At 42.6% G+C, this 22,642-nt stretch overlaps 2 protein-coding genes across 3 annotated transcripts; one reads left to right on the top strand and one right to left on the bottom strand.

Annotated features, from left to right (window-relative positions):
- The first annotated feature begins 755 nt into the window (after positions 1 to 755).
- On the top strand, positions 756 to 7,364 carry ddx49 (DEAD (Asp-Glu-Ala-Asp) box polypeptide 49). Its single transcript, XM_084953099.1, has 13 exons — positions 756 to 1,015; positions 1,199 to 1,322; positions 2,336 to 2,421; positions 2,791 to 2,912; positions 3,158 to 3,345; positions 3,794 to 3,934; positions 4,085 to 4,160; positions 4,468 to 4,544; positions 4,730 to 4,827; positions 4,920 to 4,994; positions 5,277 to 5,365; positions 5,550 to 5,621; positions 7,106 to 7,364. Exons 1-13 carry the CDS (start codon positions 901 to 903, stop codon positions 7,274 to 7,276), a joined length of 1,434 nt encoding a protein of 477 aa, XP_084809225.1. The 5' UTR covers positions 756 to 900; the 3' UTR covers positions 7,277 to 7,364.
- On the bottom strand, positions 7,361 to 21,408 carry LOC146372450 (regulator of nonsense transcripts 1). Of its 2 annotated transcripts, none has more exons than XM_084953098.1 (24): positions 21,015 to 21,408; positions 20,497 to 20,639; positions 19,737 to 19,826; positions 19,197 to 19,364; positions 17,891 to 18,071; positions 17,637 to 17,798; positions 17,220 to 17,304; positions 16,790 to 16,888; positions 16,510 to 16,618; positions 16,125 to 16,284; positions 15,749 to 15,867; positions 15,482 to 15,646; positions 15,252 to 15,366; positions 14,649 to 14,792; positions 14,171 to 14,384; positions 13,929 to 14,046; positions 13,574 to 13,730; positions 13,146 to 13,288; positions 12,751 to 12,925; positions 11,891 to 11,969; positions 11,600 to 11,764; positions 11,002 to 11,222; positions 10,249 to 10,371; positions 7,361 to 9,950 (listed from the first exon to the last, which is right to left on the bottom strand). In XM_084953098.1, exons 1-23 carry the CDS (start codon positions 21,183 to 21,185, stop codon positions 10,252 to 10,254), a joined length of 3,303 nt encoding a protein of 1,100 aa, XP_084809224.1. In that variant the 5' UTR covers positions 21,186 to 21,408; the 3' UTR covers positions 7,361 to 9,950; positions 10,249 to 10,251. The 2 variants fall into 2 exon arrangements, with proteins under 2 accessions (XP_084809224.1, XP_084809223.1); XM_084953097.1 differs by having other exon boundaries at positions 17,217 to 17,304.
- Positions 21,409 to 22,642: the final 1,234 nt, after the last annotated feature.

The raw sequence follows: 22,642 nt of genomic DNA on the forward strand, positions 1-22,642 counted from the left end.
CTGCCACATAGAGAAAATAACAGGTTTTTATCGATCTGAAACTTTGTCTCACTTCATCATTGTGACGTGAATGGCGAGAACTTTACGACAGGTGATCTCTATCAGAACCCTGAAGGCTTGTGTTTCACAATAAAAACAACATCTTAGAAATCCAGGTAAATATATATATTACTGTAAAGATTGGGGATTTACAGATAGGCACATTTTATTCAATATTTCCTCTAAATGTGCGCTGCAAAGACAAAGTAGAGACAGCCCAGCTCTACAATGAAAATGCTGAGGCTCTGGCAGGTTCAGAGGTCAATACAAATCTGTAGTGCTGGACACAAAGAACTCGAAACCAGGCAAAGCGTCAAGCTCCACTGCGTGTGCATATTTCTTTGTGAATATGCAACGTTTAATTAAATTGAGGCTGTACTACCTTCGAGTCTTACAGAGGGGGCACAAGGTCTCATATATAGTTTCATTACATCATTATTTAGGCACATAAGAACGTTCTGCATGTTCCTGCTTTAATTTTAATGCGTTAAAAACGCTGAATGATGCGCATGTCACAGAGAAACAGCTCATATATGAAGGGTCAGCTTTAGTATCGTTCCAAAATAGATGAGATTGGATTTCTGTGGGAACAGAAATAAATTAACCAATCTATCAACAGCTTTTTTTTGCTCCACTCTCTGCTTTCAGTGTCGTTCGCTACACCGACCAGGAGATGGCAGCAACGCGCACTTTCCTGCAGTGAAGAAGACGCATTCTTGTTACGTAATCAGCAAGCGCCCGCGGACCTGCCACACGAGGATGTGTTAGTGTTTACTGAAATAAGAGTATTTTAGCGATTCTTTTATCATAACGCGTCCACAGCTGATCTCACCGAGCTTCAGAGGACGAGGTAAATCAGAAATGGGCGACTTTTCCTCCCTCGGTCTGTCAGACTGGCTGGTTAAACAGTGTAAACAGCTGGGAATCAACAAACCCACTCCAGTCCAGGAAAACTGCATGCCAGCTATCCTCCAAGGTAAGACAAGACGGGAATACTGTCACATATATGCTTGTAATACCTGCCGGAGGATCTCTGAGTAACTGTGAAGCTGGTGTTGAGGATGTCTGGAAGACTTTCTCTGTTATTTACACAGCGGAAGTGGACTTCCTCTGCAGCTCTACATTTGCTCCATCATTGTTGAGGTGTTTCTTTCCACAGGTCGGGATTGTATGGGCTGTGCCAAGACCGGCAGTGGGAAAACAGCAGCGTTCGTGTTGCCAGTGCTGCAGAAACTCTCAGAGGACCCGTACGGCATCTTCTGCCTGGTGCTCACTCCTACCAGGTCAGTGCAGGGGACAGATGTGGGCATCCAGAGTCTCAGTAATGCCTCATCAGACAAGCTGTAATAATGTTTTTTACCAAGATAAAAGCCAAGGATATTTCCTCCATGTTTGTATTTTATTTTAGTTCGTTTTCAAGTTCACAAAGTCATTTTAATTAGTTTACATTTTTCCAAAAGTCTAGCTAAATTTAGGTAACTAACTTCTTTCATATCTAGTTTTATTATACATTATAATGACCTCGATGTACATTCAAGATTCATGGTGATAATTGAGAATCACTGGGTTGGTGCATAAATACTATTTTATGCTGTGTTATCTTTATTTTCACAGATTTAACTAAAGAAATGGGAAAGAATTATGTGTTTTTAATTAGAGGCAGCTGGTAACAAAGTGCTTAAAGATTCGGTTTAAAATTGCTTCGTTGATCAGCCTGTTATGTGTAGTGTTGGGCTCGTAGTTTTAAAAAAGCAGTACACGTTGCTCTATACTTCTCTTAAAAGTAATGCAGTACTTTGCTTAATTGCACGCCAGAGAAAGTAATTTGGTATACTGCTTTTTTTCTCACAGGCAAGTTACTCTGTAGTAATTATAACTGCAATATGATTACTGAATTTATTAGAGTTACTAAGTTACTGAAAAATCTAATGTTATTACATTAACATGTTACTTTGGAGCGTGTTATTCTAATACTGGTTCATCCTTTGAGCTAAGTGTCTCTTTTATCCTTGAATGAGTCATAGGTCAGTGTTGGCTTAAGAAACCAAAAACATTCATCTGAAAATGGTCAGGTACAAGGACTAGACTGAAAATGAGTGAAAAGCAGTCCAGTGAGTAACTCTGAAAGACCTTCAGAAAGCCCAAAGAACTATTGTTTAAGACCACTTAAAAAAAAAAGCAAAAAAAAAAAGAGAAAGTCTGGCTCTTTGGAAACAAAATATAAAGAAATGAGGGGTCGTTCAAGATTTTTACACAGTACCGTAAATACTCATTATGATGTAAATATGTCACTCAGGGAGCTGGCCTATCAGATTGCAGAGCAGTTTCGAGTCCTGGGGAAACCTTTGGGTCTGAAAGAATGCATCATCGTCGGTGGAATGGGTAACTACTTTCTTATTTCTGGGTTGAGTTTTTTGTTTTTTGCAAAAAAAGGAAAAGAAAGAAAAGAATAAACATCAGAGATTCTTTTCCCCCTGAAATCTCTCATCAGTATTTTTGAAGCAAATAATTGAGCAGCTGACCTTTAATCAGAGTGTAAAAAATGTGCCAAATTTACCTGTTTCTGTTGTGCTTTGAGTGAATTTATTCCACCTGTGCAGAATTCACAGTTCACCATTAAAGGTGGGAGTCCTGCTCAAAATGTGATGATGCTCAGCTGCAGGAACCAAACAGTGTTGCCATTTTCCATGAACTTGGTTTGCTTTTGTCTGATGCTCGTGCTCTGTGCTGACTCTGCTGTGTTGTGGGCAGACATGGTGACCCAGGCCGTGGAGCTGTCCAACCAACCACATGTAGTCGTAGCAACGCCAGGCCGACTAGCCGATCACATCCGCAGCTCCAACACCTTCAGCATGAAGAGGATCCAGTTCTTGGTGAGTTCACCGAAACTCAGAAATAGATCAGATCCAATGATGAGAGTATTGTTATTACATAAACTTCTGTTTATATGAAGTACTTCTGTCACGTACAAGTTGTAATCTTTCACCAGTGTGCACACTATTTAGTATTTTTGCACCTTGTGGAGCCACGGTTAGATGTTCAGTAACTGTGATGTAATTGTATATAATATCTCCTGGTTATAGTGACTGTTTGTGTGTCTCCTTTTCGTCTGTGGCAGATTTTGGATGAGGCAGACCGGCTGCTGGAGCAGGGCTGTACCGACTTCACCAAAGACCTGGAGGTGATCCTGGAGATCCTGCCGGCCAAGCGTCAGACGCTGCTGTTCAGCGCCACACTGACCGACACCCTGCAGGAGCTGAAGAGCATCGCCATGAACGAACCGTTCTTCTGGGAGAGCAAATCGGAGTGAGTGACCTGCATCTGTCTCGCGATTTGCAGGTTATTCATGATCCAGTGAGAAATCGAATAAAACTGTTAGCAGGGTTCAGATTGGGAAACGGCGTGTGCAGATTTTCACCGGATACGTTCACAGAAAACTAAAAGAAACGATGTAAAATGTGAAAGTGTGTACAGAATAAAACAGCGGCTCAGCAGCTGAGCTTTATGTTCTCTCTTCAGCTTTACATGTTTTCTCCTCCTGGTGAGGTTAAATCTGTTATCTGATCTCGGTGGGCAGATAATAGAATCTAACTGCGCATGAGCGCTGTGTCACAGAGGCTCCACAGTGTTCAGTTGTTTCATCACCTGATGTTTCTGAATCCCCATCACCTTCAGCGATGCTGTCTGTTATATTTTTGAAATATCAAATCTAACCAGTGGTCAGTGATTTATCTTTTGTTATTGATGTTGTCAGAACACGAACGGTAGAGGAGCTGGACCAGAGATACATCCTCACTCCAGAGAAGGTGAAGGACGCCTACCTGGTTCATCTGATCCAGACATTCACCGATGAGCATGATGATTGGTCCATCATCATTTTTACCAACACGTGCAAGTAAGAAGCCACGAGGGGTTCAGCATCCAGGAAAAAAACGATCATATGAATGATGTAAAACTTCTGCGTGCAGGTCTTTGAGTGTTCTCGCCTTTTTGTAGCTGTGGTTATGCTCACGTCGCACTGAATACATTTTCTTGACCAATTCAGGAGCTGTCAGATCCTCACCATGATGCTGCGGGAGTTTAACTTTCCAACCATCTCTCTGCACTCCATGATGAAACAGGTGAGGCTTGTGTGAACAGCAGCAAGGGCACAAACTGACATCAGCAGGGCGCCTGCTGAGACATTTTAAGGGCAGCTTCTTTGCAATGACAGCTGAGTGAGGTGCAGTCAATTAACTTTGCACCTACAAAGCATTTGACTTTGCTTTCTGTGTTGGAGATTTCACAATTCCTCAGAGGTCCTCTACAAATATCTGGGAATTATATTTGTGTCATTAAAGGGACAAAGAGTCTGTTGAAAAGGATCAGAGTATTTTACAGCAGATAAATGAACCTGCAGAATAACAGGCTGTGCTTTTTGTTCTTCAGAAACAACGATTTGCAAACCTCGCCAAGTTCAAAGCCAGCGTCTACAAAATCCTGATAGCGACTGATGTAGCTGCCAGGTGAGAATGCACGCAGAGCATTGGAAAGAAATGAAAAGGCCACATTTTTATGACTCTAATCAACAAATCTGACACAAACATTATGTAGTGCGAGCCCGTTTAAGGCTTCTGTCACTCCTCAATGGAGTCACCACAAAGCATTTCAAAGCAGAAACATGCGTTTTCCTGTTACTTCCCACCCACAGGGGTTTGGATATCCCAACTGTCCAGGTCGTCATTAATCACAACACCCCCGGCCTTCCCAAGATCTACATCCACAGAGTCGGGCGAACAGCCAGAGCAGGTTTTGTTTCTGGTTCTTTTTTTCTTCTGAAATCGTCTTCCTCGCGTCTGACATAAACACCACTCATGCACTGTGATGTTTTCCTCCTGCAGGGAGGAACGGAGTGTCCATCACGCTGGTCACGCAGTACGACATCCACCTGATTCACTCCATCGAAGAACAGATTCGTAAGTCGCATCTAGGGCTCAGTTTAAAGACCTGTGAATAAAGCTGGTAGGAAAGCTGCACCTCAGGATAGATTGTAGTCCATCGGTAACATTAATAAGTAAAACTTTTGACTTTTAGAGATTGTATTTATCTTAAACTTGGATGTTTGCACAATTTCTGATTGCAAAAGAGGTTAGATAATGATTTTTGCTTTTTGAGATCTGCAGCTCATCACCATCTTGTAAATATCACAAAGTGTGTGTGTGTGTGTGTTTAAACACTGGCCTCTCGTCTTCTTACAGAAACCAAGCTGAAGGAATATCCTGTGGAGGAGAAGGAAGTCCTGAAGATCCTCACCCAGGTCAACGTGACCCGGCGGGAGTGTGAGATAGTACGGATGTTTTATCACTTATGCTCACCTCTTGCTGTTCACTGTGCTGAATCCAGTTAAAGTGGAACATCGCTGTTGTTTCACACGATGACTGACAGTCTGAAAATTGTCCCGTTAGTCAGGGACGCCTGTTTTTAACCTGCCTCACCAGTTAAGTGTTTTCACTGTAAACTCCATGTTGCAGAAACTCGAGTCAACGGACTTTGATGAGAAAAAAGAGATCAACAAGAGGAAACAGCTGATCCTGGAGGGGAAGGTGAGTGCAGCCTCTTAGTGAACTATTTAAACATTATTCTGTTTTTGATTAGAAGCATCATTATTATATTTTTAAGTCGAGTTGAACGTCTGAACAACAGTGAGGCGTTATTTTCCAGATCTCGGGGTGATTGCTACTTAGGCAGAAGGGACAAAATAATTTTAATATTTTGATATAAATACAAATAGTAAAACTAGACTAGAGTCTATGAAAGGTCTGTAAAAAAAAAAATAAACAGCTTCTTATAAACTCTGAAATATTTATGAGTCATGCTTGATGCCTTTTACTTCACATTTAAGGTTGATTGGAGATCATAAACATTCAGAACAGCAGCGTTACACATCGACTCACCAAAACTATGAATACGAGACAAATTAAATGTTATCCAGTATTTGACAGTCTCCTGATGACATCACCTACTCCTGAAGGGTGAACGGCAAAGCAAGATTAATGACTTGGTGAGCTCTTTTTACTGGGCTAAATCGCCATGGTAACTTATGCTGAATACATCACCTGTGCACAATGTTTTAGCCAAGTTTTAGTTTAAAATGAGCTGGATTTTTTAAAATTATTATTTTTCATTTATTTACAGGATACTGTGTGATATAGATTATGAAGGAATAATATATGCAACTAAAATAAGAGCTAGCTATAAAGTTCCAGCAGTGCAAACTGTGTGTAAGTCTTTTATAGTGCTGTAATTGCAGCTGCTGGAGCAAAATTGACGATGGCATTTGTCACAGCACACAATAATATTTTCCTGCGAGGCTGTCTGAAAGTAACCTGTGACTAAATACATCCAGTTTAAAGTTTCGGAGCTCTGATGTTCACCTGACATAAAGAAGTGAAGCGCAGGATTCAAGTAAATTAAATCAAGTTGAAATGTTTTTATTTTACGCGTCTGCCTTGCAGCAGTGTTGCATTTAACTGTTACATTTTTTTGTTCTTTATAGATTTTAATCGTTTTATCACCGTTGTGATGACAACGTAACGTAACAGTAATGAGCCCACACAGCATGAAGCAGAGAACATTTAATAACCACTCTGTCATCTCTGATTGGGGTTCTGTATCTTGTCAAGCCAGCGACTACAACACAGCTGTGGTCGCTGAGGGTCAAAGGTTATGCTGCTCACACTCACAGGCAGTAGCTTTTTGTGGCCATGTCTACTTTTAGTATGGATTCTTTACAAGAGAAAATCCATCATAAGTGTCCAGCGCCCTTTTGCAGCGGAGAACTGATGGAATAACCAGTAGGTGTTGTGACGACCGTGTACATAACTAGCCTGTGTGAAACAAGCCTTTAGCAGCAGTGTGATGTTTTGGCTGCACAGGTGTAATGAATATGGACACACATGATAGCAGCAGGTGCCTCTCTGTCCACCGTGTTTTAAATAAAGTGTAAAAGACCAAGAGTGCCTAAAATACCTGCCCTACGGTGAGTTTGGCATTCTGGTATTTAAGAAGTCATTTCCTGCCATTTCAGGATCCAGAGCTGGAGGCCAAAAGGAAAGCTGAGCTGGAGAAGATCAGGAGCCAGAAGAAGAAGTTCAAACAGAAAATCCAGGAGAGCATTCAGAAACAGAAACAGCTAAAAAAGAAACTGATGAAGAGAAGACAGATGAAAAAGAAAGAGGCGGCGCAGGCAACTGCATGAAAACCGCCTCATGTATATACTGCACACTGTATAATAACCTGTAATATTTGTACCTGCAAATAAACTTCAAGCCACAGAAACAACTGAAGTTGACAGCGTTTATTGATTCAGTTTAACAAGAGAATCAGCATCTTGTGATGAAACGTCACTGCAAATAAGACTGTTTCAAATATGTATTTACATCACATTGAGACTTTATTTCATGAATTAAATCCCGGCCTAATGACGTGGTGAATGAACGCTCTGCGTGGAACAGAATCACATCTTCAATGATCGCTGCACATGTTGGAATTGACTGTAGCTCAGAAGATGGGAGGAAAAAAAAAATATTACGGCAACATTTTTTTAATAATTTTTTTTTAAAGCTCTAACACATTAGGATTCACCGGAACAAGTTGATATGCTAAAAGAACTCTGTGCACAAATGTCAACTATTTCTAACTCAAACATAACAATGTAAAGCGCAACATGATTGTCACGTGTGTGCAGAAATAAGAAGCAGGTGAGAAACAACGGTGCAGTACATTCTTGCTGTGTTCAGAAAGTGTCATTCCTGGAAGAAGTTACAAAACTACAATCCTTCGGACAGTTTGAAGAGAAGATACAAAAATCGAGAAAGGAAACGGCGTCCCGCTCATTCCTGTACTCAGCAAGTTGCTACGAAAAAAATAGATATATATCCCATATTTCAGTAAAACTACACAACGAAACGATGCACACGGCAGCAAAATGTCTGACGAAAGCAAAGTGGATCAACTCAGGAGGAACTGCTCAGCACAAATCAAACAGCCACAGAAGGGGAAAATAAAATCTAACAACCTCCATTTTTACCTCACAGAGAAGGAAGGTGGCTTTTGTATCCCCTGCCCCTCAATCAGCCCAGCTGCTAGACTCACTCGCTTCATTTTATTCAAACAATAAAAATATATAAATAAAACAAGTCCTTTTCTGTGGGTTTCTTAAGCCCTCTGGTGTCAGAAAGGTTGTTGAAAATGCTGGTCGTTTGACTGGAACTACATTCATGCTTGTGCTGCGGCTGTTTATCTGAGGGTGAGCGGTTATAGGCACTGATTCTGGTCTCATTCGCTGTTTATTTCATCTCTCTGCCACCGCCCGATCAGTACTGGGTGGCATTTTCTGCTGTGAGTGACTGGGGGTTAATAACAGAACAATTTGAATCCACAGGAACCAAAAGTCTTTCGGGTCAAGTTCATTTCTGAATTTCAAACACTTCTTTTCAACCTGATTAGCTTTCGTTGTATTTGGGTGGTCAACGTGACCTTTAATATGGCTTCATTAAGGTGGAAAACACAGTGGCATCTGGTATGAAAAAGTCCACTCTTTTCCCTAAACCTTTGACTTTAACATGTTTCCTTCTCTGCCTCAGCCACCTTCCTTTTCTTCTACTTTCTTGCGGTTGATTGATCGCCACGACTGCCTGTTAGCCTCATCTAAATGTCCCCGTTTAGTTTCTCTTACCTCAAGCAGGGATTCACGTGATGAGTGTGAACAGTCCACAATCCCCTGAGGAAATCACTCAGAGCAAAAGCATTCAAGCATTTGCCAATGTAAGCGTACACAGGGTGTTTTAAAAAGACAGCGGGACGTCAAAGACGCCGTCGTTCGAAAGATTAAAATAAGAGGGGGGGAAAAAAGCCTTCGCTGAAACATCAAATGACGCCGAGCTGAATATTCAATGCTGGTCACGTTTGATAGTTTCAATGACTTTTTTGCAATTTTGTGCTCTGTGGTAAGAAAGGTAAACTGTCCCATGATGATCGCGACATCGTCGGGATTCGCGTCTCATGTCTTGAAAAAGAAGGAAAAAAAAAAAAAAAAGAAAAAAGAAAAAAAAAAGTCTGAAATCCCCATGCCCCTCCACCACTGACGGGTGGTCGAAACCACCCCACTGCAGACCTTGTGAACGAGCCAGTGGTTCTCAAGGCGAATGAAAGGCCTTTCAATATCAGACTCAGACACAGAAACAGAGTTTGTCGTTCCTCTCTGAGAGGGTCCGTCGACTGCCGCTTTCTTTAGAGGCTGCTGAGGTTTGGAGGGTCCAGTAGAAGACAGTACGTAGCACGCTTCTCCCATGTCAAACCTAATTTTAAAAACAGTCCAGGGCACTGCACAGGTTGATAGTCAACCAGCTTTTAAGCATGGGGAAGCAGAACTGCAACCAGGTCGTGAAAGGTTTCTTCAAATTCTGCTGAAAATCTACGATCTTCACCTGAAGACGAGCATATAAACTTTTCTCAGACGCTGTGGATGGGAAGGTGTTGGGAAGATTATTTTATTTGGAGCTCAACCTCATTTGGATTCCCATGAGAGACCGTTTGGACCTCTCGTGTTTCCCTCAGCAGCCCGACCACAAGCCGCCATCTTTTCGACCTCCCTCCTTCACTCTGCATGGGCATTGGTTCCTGCCTCTCACTTGTTCACTCGGCCTCTTATGCCATCTTCCTGCCTGTCTGTTCGTGCTCTCTTCTTCTTCTACCCTCTTTGTTTCTCTCCCTGGTCATTGGTTTGGTTTCGCTATCCCGTCGCTTTCACTTGGTGGTGCTTCGGTTGTAGCAGAGGAAAACAGGTATCCATTTTATGTTTTTATTATTTCCCAGATTAAAAAGCTGATGAACTAAGCTCAGCTCAAGCCTAGCTCCCTTCTTTGGGTAACCTGCAAGACAACACGGATGAGAAAAGTTGAGCTGGTAGAGCTTTTGCATAACATGCTTTATATGCCTGATGTGATTTTAGCTCATCCACAAGTCAATTATTATATAACATTTCCAGTGGATGATCCTGAGGTTTCAGGCACTTTCACCAAGTTTTATGTGCAACTGGACTTAAAATATATTGTAAGTTAGCCAAGATCAGTGAGACACCTGAAGCTTGTGGCACTCAGTCATGAGATCAGCTTTTCTCTGAATACTTTGACACTACACTGCAGCTAAAGACATACTTCATGTACTTACACTTCAGTACTGCGACAGTCCAGTCACGCCGCCATGCTGGTACGCACGTTCACCCTGGTAGGTCGAGTCCTGGGACAAAGCCACGTCGATTTGGGACTTGAACTCGTCACCCAGGTAGCTGTCCTGGAGGACATAACGGTAAACAAATCAGTTGTTTTTCCATCCAAGATTGTTCAAGTTTGTCCACCGACGCCTTCAGAGTTTAACCGATCAGTGTTGAGAGTCATCCAGACGTTTTCAAGGGACACTCAGACGTAGCTGCCCCTGAGCAAGCACTTTTATCTCCCCTGAAAACAGCTCTGAATGAACTGCTGCAGAACTTTTGCAAAGTGAGAACACACAATGGCCAATCAAAAAGTCCCTGGTAGTTCCTGAGGTGGAAAACACTGGAAAGTGTTTAGACAGGAAACTTTTCCAGCTCAGGGTCCTTTAACCTTTTTCTAATTCAATCTTAGTAATGCTTTTATTTATTTATTTAAATAATTGAATGAATCTGGATTAGAATACAGTTTCTCTGGTCTAGATAGGAGACTGGTATTTATAATGATTTTAAAAGATATGTAGCAACTCATCATTCCAGGTTAATTTCAAAACAAAAATTTCTCAGAGGATTAATGCATGATCACAACCCAAGAGATTATTAATGAAACAGCAACACTGATGATATTTATGGCAACAGTTAAACTTGGTTGTCATTAAATTAGCGTTACTCTCTGCTGCATCTCCTTTCTTTAAGCAACAGTGACGCGTTACCTGGGAGAGCTCCGGCTGGGAGAGGCCAGGCTGGCTCATCTGTGAGGGCTGGCTCATGGAGATGTAGCCTTGTGTCAGTGGCCCCTGGGAGAAGGATTGGGAGGCTCCATCCTGGCTGGCTTGACTGTTGGGTCCATTACCCTGACAGGCACCCTGGTGTGCTGAACCACGGACCCTCTGCCGCCCACCACGCCCAGGCTTACCTTTCATTGCTCCACGCCCTTTAAGGAGGTGGAGGAAGGAAAAAATAAATAAATAAAATCACAACCTGTCAAGTCATTATGCTGGGTAGCTATAAGGCATGAGAAGTGACAGTTATCAAATATCATTGAAGGACTTTGCATTATGCCCTCAGTGAGCAGCAATTTTTTGGAATCACTGAACATCAAAAAACAAACAAAAAAAAAAAGAACACATCCAGAATAACCCGTCTGCGTGACGTTATTAAGGTAGTCTGAGGTGGGACTAGTCCGAGCAATGCTGGAGGAGGTCTATCAACTTTCCCTCCCCTCTTTTTTTTCCCCTCCTTCTTAGGTTTAGATTTGCAGTTTCAATGAAAAACAAACTTTCCTCACTTCTCCTTTTGCTGTTATCGTACCTGCAGCAGGGCCATTGGGCTGACCTAGATAGCTAGGTGGAGCCATTGGTGGCATCACCAAGTTGAAGGGTATAGGAATATTCATAGCAGCCATGGGACCTGGGCCTGCACCAATCATCCCAATCTGGTCATGTGTTTGGAAGTACATATTAGATGGACGTCCACCTGAAAGAGATCATCAGTATCAATAAGACATGGCATGCAAAGTTTTGCTGATTTTAAAAACAAACAAACAAACAAACAAACAAACAAACAAAAAAACAAAACAAAAAAAAACAGCTGACATATTACCATTGCTCCGGTCGTATGCAGAACCAGGGATGAGAGCCTCACGGGCATCGTACATTGCAGTGCTCATAAAACGTCCTCCCTGGAAAACACCGGTGACGTTTAGAACAAATTTGACAAAAATCTCCTTATACACAAGAGCTCAACACCATTTAGCACTCACTGATTTGCACTAACCAGCTTAAAAACAACAACAACAACAACAAAAACACTGCTGCCTTCAGTTTACTTCCTGTGACAGCTGACTGGATGCATGCAGCCTTTACATTCATGGCACAAGTTTTGGGAGACCCCCTCGTGTCAAAGCAGGTGTGAATGTTGACACCTTTAATCAGACTCTCCTCAACTTGCTAAGCACAACACTCCTCATCAGAAGAGAAACAAGACACATTTAAAAACAAATAGACAGCAAAGACACAAAAACATCTTGTGACCAAAAGGTTGAGCCCCTTTTCCATTAGTACCTACTCTGATCGATTCGCCACCTGATACCAGGTACTAAAATGTGAGGATGTCAAACTGTGCATGCCACCGATTAGCGGGCCAATGGCGTCACTCAATGAGTCACGAGCATCTTGTTCACAAAAAACACACCTTTGTTGGATACTAATTTACGTCACAGGACGCTTGGCCGCGTTGCTGTGACGACGACCATGCACATTAGGTTGTAATGGAATGCCAGTCGAACAGAGTCAAGTCAATCCAAGCAGGTAGTAATGGAAAGGTATCACGATCCTAAATTACTTTTTAAGTCAACTTCCACTGTTACTCAGGTGCCAATTCCCAGTATTAGTTTGGATTCATACATCATTTAAAAAAAATAATTTAAAAAATGTATGACACGTTCACTCAGTCCTACTCACAGGGTTGATGGTGTTGACCAGTTTGCGGGGCTTGCTGAACTGCATGAGGCTCTCCCTCAGGTTGTTTAGGGGCCCCTCCACGAGGACCTTTTGCTCCTTGTAGTTGTTCAGCAGGTTGTTCCACAGTGGCTGCTTGGAGAGTGCCTTGGGGTTGCCCACAATGATCACACCATACCTTCAGACATAAGACAACTGATGAGGGGTAGGTTGCAGCTTACACAAATCACACAGTGTGAAATGTTGTGTGCGCAGAACAGAGTCAATCTAGTGTGTGTTCATATAGCCTGATCGTTAAAATTAAGCTAAATTTGACACAGGAGTCATTCAAATCAGAAACGCCCGATAGATTGAGCCGTGCTTCATCTGTCCACTGTGATTATTTTAATAGTTCTTACTTGGCCCTGGTCAGCGCCACGTTGAGACGGCGAGGGTCGTTCAGGAAGCCAATTCCCTGGTGCTCGTTGGCTCGAACACAAGACAGGATGATGAAGTCCTTCTCTCTGCCCTGAAAGGCGTCCACGCTGGCAATTTCCACTTGCTATAATGAATCACGATAAAAGGTGAAATTGCATTGTAAAAAACAGAGGACCAAAACTGAGTGACCGTGTGCTAAACTTTAAATAATAACTTCATGTCGGTGTACTCTCAACTCTGGCTCTCCAGTTGTTCACTTTCTTTTTTGTCCATCTCCTCTGTGGAGGAGACGGGACGTCCTACTCCTAACTGCTCCATGTTGATGTTGTCCTGGGATATCTCCTAATGTGTGTAACTATAAAGTGTTTGCTGGAAAAGGGTATTTTTGCATTTGTGTTATAAGTGATACCTGATAGAGTTTGGTGTGTAGGGAGCCGCTGAACTGCATGTACTGGACCAGGTAGGAGCGCTGACCCTCGTACGGGGTGATGATGCCGATCTGATCGGGTTTGGCTCCTGCCTTCAGCAGCCTGGTGGTGATTTTCTCCACGTTGGCAGCTTCAGTCCTGAAAAAACAGTCAATCGTATCAATATTGGGACAATCATTTAAAGTTAACTATGGCAAACTGATGCCAAAATAAATAAATAAATGCAATCACATCCACAGTTGTTTTAAACCAAGGGCCAAAACAAATTACGTCAGCAAATTTAAGTAGGATTGAAGTGAAATGCCACCAAGTAACAAACAAAATGTGAGAACTTACCTGTTAAGGTACGAGGTTCCAGAGCTGGCAATTTCCTCCTGACCTTGGGTAACGTAAAAGAACATGGGCTTGTCTGGTTGTGGCCACTGGAAATCAAAGCCTTTCTTGATGCGGTCAGCTGAGGAGAACAGGACGGTCTAATTATTGTTACGTTATAAGTTGGTGGATCTTCTACTAATCAGTGCGGAAATCAATTTGCTCCTTCATCAAACCAGATAACGAACTGGTGGGTCGTAACAAACCTGCAGTGACGCCATTCTGCAGGGATCCCTCATAGAAAATGTTAGAGGGGAAGGCACTGAGAGCCGGGTGCATACGGTACTGGACCTGCAGGCGGATCGGCCGGATCCCCAGGACCACCAGGCGCTCAAACAGGGACTGCGACAGACCTGCTTTAGCCGCCTTCTTACACATCACCACAGGACCCAACTGGCAGTGGTCACCCACCAGAATAAGCTGGGTGGAGGAAGAAGAGCCACATAAGCGTGACGCTTGGGTTAGTTTAACAACAACACAAGACATCAATGTTCCTTAATGTTCAGACTGTTGAAAGTTTTAATACTTGACAGTAGCTGCTACTACAGTTTAAATGACAAAGCTTTACATTTTTAATTGACATGTGCCAAAGTATTTCTTCATTTACTGTTAATGCAAAAAAACGACAGAAACCAAAGCAAACAGCAGCAGCTGGGAACTGGTGCAGCTGTTTGGGTTTTGTACCTGCTTTGCTCCCAACACCACGGGCACCATACACTCGGGCTCAGTGGCTTGGGTGCTCTCATCGATCAGGATCGAACGGAACTGCATCTTGGCCAGACGAGGGTCTCCAGCTCCGACACAAGTGCAGCAGATTACGTCAGCATTCTGGACAACGAAGAGGAAGTTATGATCATTATCTGCATCTCAGGTTGAAGAAGGTATTGAATCATCTTAATGGACTGGTACAGACAGCCAGTTGAAATGTGATATTTTCTTCTCCTGTACTGTCATGTGCTGACTGGCTGAGGCCAGTGGAGTTGCAGGATTTAGCTACACAGCAGTGTGTGAATGTGAAAAACAATTGTCAAAGGCAGCAACTGTCTATAATAGGGAGAGGCAACTAAGGATGTGGACAACTAATGTGGTGGATGTTTAAATGCTGCTGCCCTCAGTGATCAGCACCACAACTTGTAGTTAAAAATTAAATGTAGAAATTAGGCCACTGCTTCTACAGAATAATTCTCAGAGGCAAACAACATTTGACTGAAATCACTTGTTGCACCAAGAATGCCTGAAATCGCCGACTTCCAGCTGCATTTAAAGTGAAAACCAACACCTCCGCACCATGAGCAGCTCCCTCTCAGCAGTGCGCTTCAGAGCCCTGTAGCGTTTCTCATCAGCAGACGACAGCTCGCCAGTCTCATCTTTTAGCTGCTGTAGTTTCTGAAGCTCCGGCATACTGTGGAGACAAAGACACATCAGATTATTTACACCAGTACATTACAACACCAAATCTGTGATATAACATGGTCACACCTGGAAAATGACGGACTATTTCCCCTCATGCTACTGACCTGTCCATGTTGCTGATCTGGTTGTGTAAAGCAAGGAAAGACACAGGGGACTCGATGGCCTCCCTGCTCTTGGCACACAGCCTGACAACCTTCAGTCCAGTCTTATCGATCTTCTCAGTCAGCTGGTCCACAGCAATGTTACTGGGAGCACACACCAAAACTGGTCTACAGGACACATGCACCACAGAGAGAAAGGGAACAAGAATTACACGACTGGAATAATAACACGCTCCAAGTATAAAAGGGTTAACTCAATTTTTGCCTCACCCGTTGCCCTGTCGGGACAAGTGGTACACAATCGTGGCAGAGGTGACGGTCTTCCCAGTGCCAGGAGGCCCCTGGATCAGACTAAGAGGTCTCTGAAGCACCGTCTTCACAGCATACACCTGAACATGCAAGTAACAAAATAAATCAACTGGATACTTAAAACAAACGCAGTTTGCCAAAAACACAAAACACTTTTTGGCGATCATAACAGAAATCTTTTCTTATTTTTTGAGTTTTCTAAATTAATTTACAAAGATGAAAGTCTTTGTTGCACTAATGTACAGTAAATGAATCAACTTAAGTTACACTATGTCCTACACTGAGATTATGGCCATCTAAAAGTTTTCTTGTATGAGTTACGATGTCAAAGTCTGACCTGTGAGTGATTGAGGTCAGGAAGGCCTGGGGCAGTGAAGCGCTTTGGCAGCTGGCACTTAATGGTGACATCCTCGACTTCATGCCCCAGGAGTTTGTGGTAAATGTAGCCAGACACTGAGGTCTCATCCACCGCAAACGTCTTCAGGGCGCTTTGCATCCTGCAGCAGGACATAAACAACTCTAAGTCAGCCGTTACTGCCAAAAATAGCTTACCAAATGCATTTAAATTAAGCTGAAATCTTTACAACTGGTAGTCAAATCAAAAAAAAGAAAAGACAAGACACAATGAATCTACTGAAAACATGAGGTGGAAATGAAAGGAAAGGAAGAAAAGACCTTTTGGTACGGCATGTCGTTAAATGCTCTGGCATAAAACAGCTTACCTATCAAAGGAAGTCGACTTCCACACAAAGTCCACCTGGAAGTTGTGGGGGATTTCCACAGGTGCTCCAACACTGCTCCGCAACTCAATGGCAATTTCATCTCCATAGTCTTTAAACACAGGCTATTAAGGAAATCCAGCATTATCCGTAAAATATTTCTAGTGGGTGAGTGTGGGCTTTGCTGTCTGTACTTCTCGGTTAGGACAGTCACTGCTGCCGTAAAGGGCCACGCTGGAATGCAACATTAAGAAACAGATCATATCAGCTGTGCAAAGGATACTGTCTGGGACCTTGATGACATGACCGATGCCCTTCCACAGCGGGGCCAGGTCTCCCTTGTACCGCAGACAAATCTCATCACCTTGCATCAGCCGCATATCTGGGGTCAAGTGAAAGGACACAAGTTAGAAACCTGCACTTACCAAAAATTACATACAAAAGTATAAGTATTTAAGGACAGGGCTAAGTTTATGAAAACACATGATACAATACCGTGCCCTCATCTAACCCCACAACACAAAACAGAGGCAAGACGAGAAAAAACAAAACAAAAAAAAAAAAAAACACGCACACATGCCACCAAAAGATGCAGGGATGGGGGAGGTTGCGTGCAAGGCCTGGGGGGGGGGGGGGGGGGGGGGGGGGTAGGATGGGAGGTACATCTGTACCACAGAACCACTGGGAGGAAGGAAAGTTTAGAGAATTACCACCTGAATCCGTCTTAGGAAGAGTGAAATAGGCAATCCGCTTTTTGTTCAGCCCCAGATCCCACCTAACTGTTATATTATCTTGAGTCTGAAAAAGGAGGGAGAAAAATGATCAAAACATCAGGTATAATAATACAGATATCACAGCTATGACAATATTGCAGAAAATAAAGTAAAAACACCTGAACAGAAAAGTGCCTTACGCCACAAAAACACATTTCAGATCGCATCTGTAGTCAGGAAAATCTATCATCACATCCTGCTTCAGCATGAAAATAAAATAATCCTCACCATACCATCAAAATCATTAAATGATTAAAGGCTTTTTAAAGATTAAAAACTTTAGCCATGTACATTTCTGGAAGTAAAACACCAGTAACCACATTCCAGGCACCTCTGTGTGGAACCATGTTCAGGTACCTGTGACTCCTTAAGCTTCTTGTCGTAGTCAGCTTCCAATTTGACCAAAGGGCCAAATATATTTTGGTATTGATAAGCATCCTCGTAACGCAGCAGTACATGCTGGGGCTCCTCATCTACTCCAGGTTTCTCCAGGTCTTCCAAGGTGGCAGTGGGATTGTCCTGTAGGAAAACCACAAAAAAACAATAAAAACAAACAAAGTCAACACTCTTACAAGCCCTGAAAGAGCAAAAGGCATACAAGTGGATCGTACCTTCCAGAGTTCCTCCAACTTGTTGATCTGCTGGGCCGTGATCTGACGGGCTCTAAGCTGCTCCTGTTCTGATGGGATCTTCACCAGCCAGGACAGAAAGCATCGGTCCTGGATCAGCGGCTGCCACTGCGAGCTGTCCCAGTTGATGTCCTTCAGGCTGCTTTGGCTGGCACAGGGCTGCCTGAATGGAGGCACAAGATTCAGGCCAAGTATTGGAGGTTTCAAACTAATCGAACTACTGTTAAATCACAGTACTTCTTACTGCAAGTCCATGAGGCCATACAGAGGGTTATGTTTACTGTCAGAGCCGCAAGCTCTATTTCAAGCTTAATGCACATTAGTAGGGTGGTCCAGAGACAACAGCTGCAGACTCTATAGCTGACTGCCTGTTCACTACTTTGATTAATAGTGCATATTATGTGCTATAGTCAGAACACTGGCTCTGTCTTCACTGAACACATTGGTGTTTGTGTGACAGAGAAAAATCCACGCCGGGGACTTTATTTCCCACTTCCAGCACAAACAGAAAGTAACAGTCCAGAAGTGTTGTAGCTCTATTCATCTGCCATAGTACATAATGTATGTACGCACACAGCTCTGAGACGTGTCTGTGCTGAACTCTGTTGATCAGAGGGCAAAAGCAGAGAGTTTCTCACACTTCCACCATGAAGAGAAAGTATCACGAGAGCAGCAAGTTCCATTAACCTCCTTCACAAACAGCAATGAACGATTAATCCTAGTCTGCTAAGTCAGTCTAAGCAGACCACTGAAGGTAAAAAATATAAAACCATAACATTTATGCAAAACCTGCCCAGTTCTTTTTATTAACTTGAAAAAGACCAAAACCAAAAAAAAACCTAGAACATCTTCTTGACTGTTCTGAGTCTCTTTTGAGCTTCTTTAATATGTCTGAAAATATTTTTAATACACAGGTCAATTAAAAATATTAAAATATTTCTAAATACGAGTTTCATATAAATTTTTGACAAGATTATTTACCCTAAATTATTCCATTTTGCAAAAGAAGAGCTCTCTTTAGCAAAAATACATTAAAAATAAAAAGGTTCATCAATTTTGTTCATGAACCTTCATCTGTAGGCCATTTTTTCTGTCTATCTCATTATTCAGGCATCTCAAGGCTTCTTTACCAGTGTCCTAAAGTCTAAAGTAAGGGGGAGAAACCTAAATAACTGAGAAGAAAACAACTTTATCATAAACTTCCAGAGTAAAATGTAAATATTCACATTAAGCTTCACAGAGGTAAAATATTGTCCTGTTTCAATCAGGACAGTCCCCAGCAACATACCTGCAGAGTAGCACCACCACAGAATCAGCCTTTGCTGGGATGAAGCCCAGGAGAAAGACGTTGCGACAGCCGCAGTTGTAACACTCCAGCACGGTTTCGCCCAGCGGCCCATCTTTATGCAGAGTTACTTCTTTGCATTTGGCTCTCACCAAATGGTTCACAATATGGCTGCGAGGCAGACAATGGAAGTCAAACCACACAGAAAATTAAAAAACTGACACTGAGAGCAAAAGTGGGAAACGGCCCACTTCACAGTTATGAACAAAGGCTGTGAATAGGACACATTTCCTATTACACTGCTTGGTAGCATCTACAGTATATAAACCTGAACACGCCCTCTGTTCAACCAATGCAAATGCAAGAGTTGCCATCTACTTCTCACAGATCTCTCATTACACACATGCCACATGACCTGTCTGTCAAAATATGGCTGGTGTTGGCAGAAGTGTGTGAAAATTTCATTGTTATCGTTTCAGGTTATTAGTAGTTTCACTTTCCGATTCCTACATGCAATTAAATAAAGACAAGCCGACGACGCACCTGCCGGATGTATTGCCACGCCCATTACAGAACCACTTCTTGCTGGTATTGCAGTACACCACACACGCTGGATCGTGGATACCACAGTAGCTGTAAGGAACAAACACAGCAGTGTTCAGAGCAAACACAACAAGAGCAAAAGACCAACTGTACACACACCCAAAGTTACACACATGATATTGGGTGTCAAACGAGTCAGCATATTATACGGACCCTGTCAAATGCTACATGCTCATATGCCTCAACCACAAAGATGAAATGTCATGGGAATATGTTGCCACCATACATGCAGGACTCCTGAAGCTAATTCATATTCAATAGGTGTCAAAAAACATGTACAGTATTTCATAAGTTTCAATAAGAATGCACACAAACACTCCCAGAAAGCCAATTTAAGAGAGTTAAATACATTTAAATTGCATATTTAACTGCCAATTCTTATTAAAAGCTTTTACCTAAATTTCACTGTCAATTTAATGTTTAGTATTCTTACAGGATTATGAAAGTAAACAGGAATGAGATTCAAGCAGTAATGTGAAAAGTACTAAAGCTGGTTGACATTTCATCAGGGCCACGTGAATCGTATCGTAGCACTAAAATTATAAACCTCTGATAGTGCACAATTCAACCATTGTGAGTAGCTAAAAATTGTACAGCATAGTGATGTAGATGACGATCACTAACTAATGTACTGCAATCAGTTCATCGGTAACGCACAGTCTGCTGACATCCTGCCACGGTGCGGTTTTTTCCAGCGTACCTGCACGCGTGCAAGGGCAGGTCTTTGGTGTAGTACGTGTCCTCTTCATCCTCCTCAAAGTTCAGCTCGGCCAACAGTTGGCTGGCTTTGGCCACGGAATCATCCACTCCACCGTTGTGAAGACCCTCATCGGGACCATTTACCTGCAGCACAACACCTGCTTTACTGAACAAACTCACCGCTAACGATTAGCAGCCAGGCACACAGCGCTGAGAGAGCCACTAAATTATAAGTTGACAGGTTGTCAGCGCTCATGAATTTTCTCTTTGATTTTTACAGTTACGCTCACGAGTTTAGTTTACTTAACACAGTTCAAAATAAAGGTAAAAATACAGTTACTGTTACTTCAGAAGTTTAGTTAAGGGGCTTGCTAACGCTGCAACCCAGCTAACACTGAGCTAAGTAATGCTATCCAATTTAGCGGGCTAACAGGTAGCGCTGGGTCAGCTAGCTAACTACAGCTAGCGTCAGTAAAGCGCGCTTTCTCGTGCCTTCCTGTGAAATTGAAAACCTCAGACCTGGCTGTCCAGCTGGCTCTGTGTCTGCCCTTGAGTTTGCGTCTGACTGGGAAGGGTGAAGTCGGTGAAGTCATACTCCGAGCCCTGGGTGTCCGCTCCAAGCAACTCCGCTTCCTCGGTGTCCAGGAAGGTGAGGGTCTGGGAGCTCGGCCCGTACGCCTCCACGCTCATCTCGACTCTCTCAACTTTCGCTTTACTGACGGGTTTCCGGGATTAGTATAAAGACAGTTAAAATCCAAAGCGTTTTCGTTGATCGACAATTGGTTTAGAGCCCGACGTTAACAGTCTCAGTTTGAACCTAAAAAAAAATGGAACCGATCGGAACCTCGAAAGCTGCAGCAGGTCCAACAGCCGCGGTGACGGACTTCCCCAACGTGTGACGTTCACCGGAGGCTGGAGCTCAGCTCACAGACAGGTCTCTACAGGGAAGAGCTCTCACTCTGATCCTATATCCGGGTCTCAAAGCAACGTCACGAAACGCTGTGAGGAAATCCATTAAAAATAGCAATACTAATACATATAATACTCCTAGCTCCTTGTCGATATTTTGACAGCTTTTTCAGTAGGTTTTGTTTTGTTTCAAAAAATTTTTTTACAAATTGCATGATTCCCAATTTGAGTCCAAATCTGGTAAAAAAAAAAAAAGAAAGTCTAATCTAATCGTGTTTTTAGTATGTTTTGTATGGATAACAACGAGTAAAAACTCGGTCCCACGAGTTTATCATTGAGTTTTAGGTAATTACGTTAACAGCAAAATTGTTTAAAATAGTATCAACCAAGGCAGGGTCTACTTAAGTAACTTAAATGTGAGCATTTAGATGGCCCCTATGCCAAAATGTATTTTAAAGAATTCAATCAAATGAGAGGTCTACGAGAGCACTGAGATATGAAGGTATGTACCAAAGAGGAATGAACGTTAATAGGAGTGAGCCATGCCTGTGAATGAGAGAGGCAGGTGGAAAGGTCAAGATGCAATGAGGAGGTGGGTGAGTTGAAATACTTGGGGTCGACCATGCAAAGCAATGGACAGAGAGGTGAGAAAGAGTTAACATAGGATAAAGATGAATGTCAGGTGATTTTTCCACAGGTAATAGGTCTTGAATAATCAGGTCCTAACTTGTCTTAAAGATCTCACAGTACCATACTGCATAAATAGAGTATTTGTGGTTCTACTAGAGTTTCTAAAAGTGGAATGGGAAGAAGAGCCTTCATCTTTCAGGCCCCTCCACTATAGAACCAGTTCCCTGTTTGGATTCAGGAGACAGACACTCTCTCTACTTTGAATATTAAGCTTAAAACTGATTTTTTTTTTTTAAGGTTATAATTAGGGCTGTATCAGGCAACCCTGAAATTTCCCTTAGTTACGCCGCAAAAGGCCTAGACTGCAGGGAGCTTCCCATGATACACTGTTTCTTCTTCAATCACCTCATTTTCACTTTTTGTGTTTATGCACCACTTTGCATTCAATCATTAGTTATTATTAATCTCTGGCTCTCTTCCACATTGGGTTTTTTGTCCCTTCTTCCTCTTCTTACCCCCAACTGGTCACAGGAGATGGCCACCTCTCCCTGAGCGTTTCTACCTGTTAAAGGGAGTTTTTCCTTTCTACTGTTGCCAAGTGTTTGCCC

The sequence above is a fragment of the Perissodus microlepis genome, chromosome 15 (genome assembly GCF_051167445.1).
Source record: "Perissodus microlepis isolate ML-2025 ecotype Zambia chromosome 15, ASM5116744v1, whole genome shotgun sequence".
Classification (NCBI taxonomy): domain Eukaryota; kingdom Metazoa; phylum Chordata; class Actinopteri; order Cichliformes; family Cichlidae; genus Perissodus; species Perissodus microlepis.

Bases quoted from the DNA above. Each gene is read 5' to 3' on its own strand.
- ddx49 (XM_084953099.1), top strand. From the start codon at position 901: ATGGGCGACTTTTCCTCCCTCGGTCTGTCAGACTGGCTGGTTAAACAG. The intron at 1,323-2,335 runs GTCAGTGCAGGG...TATGTCACTCAG, and splicing joins CTGGTGCTCACTCCTACCAG to GGAGCTGGCCTATCAGATTG. The intron at 4,545-4,729 runs GTGAGAATGCAC...TCCCACCCACAG, and splicing joins GCGACTGATGTAGCTGCCAG to GGGTTTGGATATCCCAACTG.
- LOC146372450 (XM_084953097.1), bottom strand. From the start codon at position 21,185: ATGAGCGTGGAGGCGTACGGGCCGAGCTCCCAGACCCTCACCTTCCTG. The intron at 16,889-17,216 runs GTAATTCTCTAA...ACTTGACCCCAG, and splicing joins TCCTAAGACGGATTCAGGTG to ATATGCGGCTGATGCAAGGT. The intron at 13,289-13,573 runs GTATCACTTATA...GATTCATTATAG, and splicing joins TACACACCAAACTCTATCAG to CAAGTGGAAATTGCCAGCGT.